General features: G+C 35.2%; 1 protein-coding gene across 1 annotated transcript in view; it reads left to right on the top strand.

Moving 5' to 3' along the window:
* Positions 1–5,994: 5,994 nt before the first annotated feature.
* LOC110293676 (arylacetamide deacetylase-like 4) overlaps positions 5,995–6,342 on the top strand; it is a 16,461-nt gene continuing 16,113 nt past the window's right edge. Inside the window, exon 1 of the mRNA XM_021161548.1 lies at positions 5,995–6,162. Coding sequence (XP_021017207.1) covers positions 5,995–6,162 — 168 coding nt within the window. The remainder of the gene's footprint in view (positions 6,163–6,342) is intronic.

Here is a 6,342-nt window from a genome sequence, read left to right as displayed (position 1 = left end):
TTGCAAACTTTATATGCCCCAATATAGGGGAATTCCAGGGCCAAAAGAATGGGAATGGGTAGGGAAGTGGGGGGCGCTATGGGGGACTTTTGGGATAACATTGGAAATGTAATTGAGGAAAATATGTAATAAAAATATTAAAAATTAAAAAAAAAAGAAATTAGATTCAAAATGTAAATAGTTCTGTCAACCTTGGTAAAATCATGAATGTTAATCATGGCAATACTGAAACATATAAAGTAACTCAAAATGCAACTTTATTCAATTCCAAATACATATAGAAGTATAAAGAATCTCCGAAAAATCATTAAAAAAAAAAAAGAAAAAAAAAAGAAAACAATGACAGAAGAGTCAAAAAAATGCAAAATGCAAAAAGCTCCCAACCCAAAACGTCCAGGAAATACAGGACACAAAGGGAAGACCAAACCTAAGGAAAATAGGTATAGAAGTGAATGAAGATTACCAACTTAAAGGGGCAGTAAATATCTTCAACAAAAGTATAGAAGAGAACTTTCCTTACCTAAAAAAAGAAATGCCCATGAACATATAAGGCGCCTACTGTACTCCAAATAGATTGGACCAGGAAAGAAATTTCTTTTGTCCCATAACAGAAAAAACACTAAGTGCACAAAACAAAGAGAATATTAAAAGCAGTAAGGGAAAAAGGTCAAGTAACCTATAAAAGCAGACCTATCAGAATTACACCAGAATTTCACCATAGACTATGAAAGCCAGAAGATCCTGGACAGATGTCATACAGACCCTAAGAGAACACAAATGCCCGCCCAGATGACTATACCCAGGAAAACTCTCAATTACCATAGATGGAGAAACCAAGATATTTCATGACAAAACCAAATTCACACAATATCTCTCCAGAAATCTAGCCCTAGAAATGATAATACATGGGAAAACTCCAACAGAAGGAGGGAAAGTAAACCCTAAAATAGGCAAGAAAGTAATCTTCTTTAAACAAACCCAAAGGAATATAGCCCCACACAAAAATAATTCCACCTCTAACAACAAAAATAACAGGAAGCAGCAATCACTTTTCCTTAATATCTCTTAACATCAATGGACTCAATTACCCAATAAAAAGACATAGAATAACAGACTGGATAAGTAAACAGAACCCAGCATTTTGCTCCATACAGGAAATGCACCTCAGTGATGAAGACAGATAATACCTCAGAGTAAAAGGCTACAAAACAATTTTCCAAGAAAATGGTTCTAAGAAACAAGCTTGAGCAGCCATTCTAGCATCGAATAAAATTGACTTTCAACCAAAAGTTATTAAAAAAAGATAAGTAGGAATACTTCATACATGTCAAAGTAAAATAATCTATCAAGATGAACTCTCAATTCGGAACATAAATGCTCCCAATGCAAGGACACCCATAATCATAACACACATTGCCCCTCACACAATAATAGTGGGAGACTTCAACACCCCTCTCTCATCAATGGACTAATCATGGAAACAGAAACTAAACAGAGACACAGTGAAACTAACAGAAGTTAGGAACCAAATGAACATTTCATCCTAAAACAAAAGAATATACTGTCTTCTCAGCTCCTTGTGGTATTTTCTTGAAAACTGACCACCTAGTAGGTCACAAAACAGACTTCCACATACAAGAAGATTGAAATAATTCCATACATCCTATCAGATCACTTGACTAAGTCTTGACTTCAAGAGCAACAAAAACAAAGGAAAACCCACATATACATGAAAGCTTAACAATGCCCTACCCAATGATAACTTGGTTAAGCAAGAATTAAAGAAATTAAAGACTTTTTAGAATTTAATGAAAATGAAGGTACAATATACACAAACTTATGGGACATAATGAAAGCAGGGGTAAGAGGAAAACTTAGCTCTGAGTGCCTCCAAAAAGAAAGTGTAAAGAACAGACACCTGAAAGCTCTGGAACAAAAAGAATCAAACACACTTAAGAGGGGTAGGCTTCAGGAAATAATAAAACTCAGGGTTGAAATAAACTAAGTAGAATCAAAAAGAACTATACAAAGAGCCAACGAAAGCAGGAGCTGGTTCTTTGAGAAAAATCAACAAGATAGGTGAACATTTAGCCAGACTAACCGGAGGGCACAGAGATGGTATCTAAATTAACAAAATCAGAAATGAAAAGGGAGATATAAAAACAGAACCTGTGAAAATTCAAAAAAATCACCAGATCCTACTACAAAAGCCTATATTCAACAAAACTGAATGATCTAGATAAAATGGATGATTTTGTAGACAGATACCAAATACCAAAGTTAAATGAGGATCAGATAAAACATCTAAACAATCTTATAACCCCTAAAGAAATAGAAGCAGTCATTAAAAGTCTCCCATTCATAAAAAGCCCAGAACCAGATGAATTTAGTGCAGAATTCTATCAGACTTTCAAAGAAGACCTAATACCAATACTCTTCAAACTATTCTACAAAATAGAAACAGAAGGATCACTACCCAATTAATTGTATGAAGCCACATTTACACTGAGTATCTCCCTTGCAGATATAATGGTTTCTATCTAATCAGCAACTTGTCACAATTTCCTTTCATAGATGACCTCATAAGAGATTTCTTTACTATGTCTATTTTGTTTAATGTTCCAAATAGATTTTAAAAACTGCTTGAGAGCATATTACTTTTAGCTTCAGAACATATCACATACACTTCAGATGCCTTTAACTATTATAAATTATTTTGATGACTTAAAAAAAAGTCAATACTGAGTAGTATATTTTAAAAGAAATTGTATTAGTTTAATAAAAAATAAAAACAAAAACTACAAATAGAATAAAAAAAGAAATGAGTAATTTGAAATACAGTCAAAGTATATTTCAAAGTAAAGTGATGCAGAAATAACTAAATAAAAATGTGACACACAAATAATTAAATTATGTAATAGAAATTTAAAAATGAATACAGCTATTCATAAATTAGAAGAGACTGAAATTATAATGCTGAAGTAAGAAGCCATAATTTTTTAAAAAATTATAAGTTAAATAAATAAGAATTGGAAATGAAGATTCATGTAATGAGGAAATAAGAGAGACTAAAAGGAAAACACAATAAAAATGAGAAGGTAATCATGTCTAGATTAATGGTGTTTCAGAAATAAATTTGTTTTTCATTAAAAAAAATCAGAGTAATTCAAAATAGGTAACTTTTTGTTCTACCTTAGGGCTTTAGAAAAATCACAGTAGACCAAACCCAAATTCAATAGATAGAAAGAAAAATATTAAGATCAAGGCAGAAGTTAGTGAAATAGAAGCAATAAAATGCAAAGAACCAATAAAACAAAATATAGAATATTTGTAAAGACAAACAAGAATGGGCAATCCTCAGCCAAACTAATCAAGGGAAAGAGAAGATCCAAATCAATAATGCTTATGACCAAAGAGAGCCATTATATAAAATATTCAGGAAATCAGTGTAGGCCTTAAAAATTATGTCCAACTAAATTGGAAAGGTTGAAATAAGCAGATGAATTTATATGCACATTATTTATCAAATTAAACCAAAAGATAAATAAACAAATCTATGATAAGTGCTGAGATTGATTCAGAAATAAAAAATAGAACCAGTTCTGACCCAGACAAAGTCACTGTTCAAGTGTACAAGACCTTCAAAGAAGAACTAACATCAATGCTTTCCAAATTAGTTTATAAACTAAGAAAAGAGGACATACAACTGTGTGAGTGACTTTTTTATTGCTGTGATAAAACACTATGACCAAGGGAACTTAATAAATAAAGACTCAATTTGGACTTAGAGTTTAAGAGAGGTATAAGGAAGCATTGTGGGAAGGAGTGGCCACAGGCCACAGGCCACAGGCAGCATAGTAGCAAGAACAGGATGTTGAGAGCTCATTTCTTTACCTGTAATCAGGAAGGAGAGAGAGCAAAGTGGAAATAGCATAAATCTTTAAATTCTCAAAGCCTCCCTCCAGTGACATACTTCCTTCAACAGGCTATACTATCCACACCTCTTCAATCAGTTCCACCACCTGGGAACATACCCAAGCCTATAGATGGGTGCAAGGGAAATTCTCATTCTAAACACTACCAATACTAAACTCTTTTATGATGTTAGCATTATTCTGATAACAAAACTTAAAACCCTCTGAGGCTTTGCCAGTGCCTGGCAAATACAGAAGTGGATGCTCACAGTCATCTATAGAATGGAACACTGGGCCCTCAATGGAGGAGCTAGAGAAAGTACCCAAGGAGCTGAAGGGGGTCTGCAACCCTATAGGTGGAACAACAATATGAACTAATCAGTACCCCAAGAACTCATGTCTCTAGCTGCATATGTAGCAGAAGATGGCCTAGTTGGCCATCACTGGGAAGAGAGGCCCCTTGGTCTAGCAAACTTTATATGCCCCAGTACAGGGGAACACCAGGGCCAAGAAGTGGGAGTGGGTAGATAGGGCAGCAGGGCGGGGGGGAGGGTATAGGGGACTTTTGGGATAGCATTTGAAATGTAAGTGAAGAAAATATCTAATAAAAAAAAGCAACTTAAAAACCACACACAAGCAGTAAAACTACAAGCCCAATGTTTTTGAGAGGAGAGATGACATTTCTCTTGGAAAATTGTAATTACCTACTGTCAATGTATTGTGGGTAATATGTAACTTTATATCTAGTAATATTTGTTTTATGAATGAAGTTGGGGTACTTGTAGTGTTTACATGTTTAGAATTATAGTATCCTATTTGTGAGTTGTTCTCTTAGCAAGCAATAAGTGATCTTTATTGCTTATTATGACTTTGGTTCTAGTCTATTTTACCATAGTAGATTAGTATTAGCAAAGCCTTCTTGTTTTCTTGTTCCATTGGTTTGGGATAAGTTTTTCATCATTTCACCCTAAGATATTTGTCTCTTTTCCATGGTTGGTTCTTTTTGTTTTTGTTTTTGTTTTTTGAGGGATCAAATAGACTGGTTCTATTTTTTAAATCAATTATTGTGTTGTGGGTTTATGATGTATCTGTGAGTGTGGGCAAATGTATCTTCCACTGTGTTTGTGGACAACAGAAGACATCTTTCAGGAATTGGGTCTTGACATCTTGTTGAGAGAAGGTCTCTCTCATTTCTGCCATGCTGAATACTCCAGGAGAGATTGCCTATGAGCTTCTGGATGACCCTGTCTCTGTATCTAATTTTATGATGAGAGAAGTGCTGGTATTACACATATATGCCACTGTATTTAGATGTTTCTATGGGTTATCCAGAGATTGGTCTCAGGTTTACAGGCTTGTATAGCAATCACTTTATCTGTTGAGGTATAGTACCATCTTTTATTTAAAGTACTTTTATTTACATGTGCATGTGCTTGCAGGCCACGGTGCATGTATAAAAAAGTCAGTGGACAAGTTTCAGGACCTGAGTCTCTCTTTTCTCTATCTGAATCTTGAGAATTGAACTCATGCCATCTGACTTCACCTCAAGTGCCTTTCACTGTCAAACCATCTCATCAGTCCTTAGTTGATTATTTTTAGCCAGAAAACTCTCCGAAAACCTCTGCATCCTGGATTGGGGCATTGAATAGTGTGAAAATATTGAACCAAGCTGTTGTGGGTGTGATATCCTTTACTCACCTTAGAAAGACTCTGGTGTAGAAGAGCATTCTTCTTATGTGGTACAGTTGACAAGTTGAGCCAGGACAATGGACAATGGCCGGTGTAATCCATGTCAAACCCCTCTCTTGAATTCTCAGTTGCTAGCATGTATGAGTCTTACAGTGGTCTCAAGTCCACCTTAATGGTTCAGACACAATTTCTTACCTTTTTGTTTCTCAAGAAACAGGTACATTTGGTTCTTCTTGACTGGCTTATGCAAGTATCTAGGGTACAGTTCAGACGAGAAGCACGTGTGAGGCAAAGAACCAGAAGAAGTAGTGTATAAAACTGGGTTAGATAATCTACTCAAACATTTTAAAATTAGTTCTTCAGGACAGCAACTCCTAGGGACCTCAGGACCATGGCAGTTTTGTGTCTGCTACTGCTAGTTGGGCTGCCTACATTCTTACTGGGAGTCTTTATATGGGCTGTGGTAAAGCATTTTATCACAGCAGAAATTCCTTTCTCTTTACAGCATCCAGTCAAGTTCAGGTGTATGCATTGTCTGATTCTCTTCATAATGGCCCTGGTGAGTTTGCTCTTGCTGGGTGCAGGGGAGCACCATGAATTGGGGTGTTGTTAGTATCTTACTTTTCTTCTCTTTTCATTTCCTTCTCCTCTTTCTCTAGATTCCCACAAATGAAGTCTGAGGAATCTACTATGTTTCTTCTTTCTTTCTTTCTTTCTTTCTTTCTTTCTTTCTTTCTTT

Source organism: Mus caroli, chromosome 4 (genome assembly GCF_900094665.2).
Source record: "Mus caroli chromosome 4, CAROLI_EIJ_v1.1, whole genome shotgun sequence".
NCBI classification, from domain to species: Eukaryota; Metazoa; Chordata; class Mammalia; order Rodentia; family Muridae; genus Mus; species Mus caroli.
This window is presented reverse-complemented; position numbering and strand designations above follow the sequence as displayed.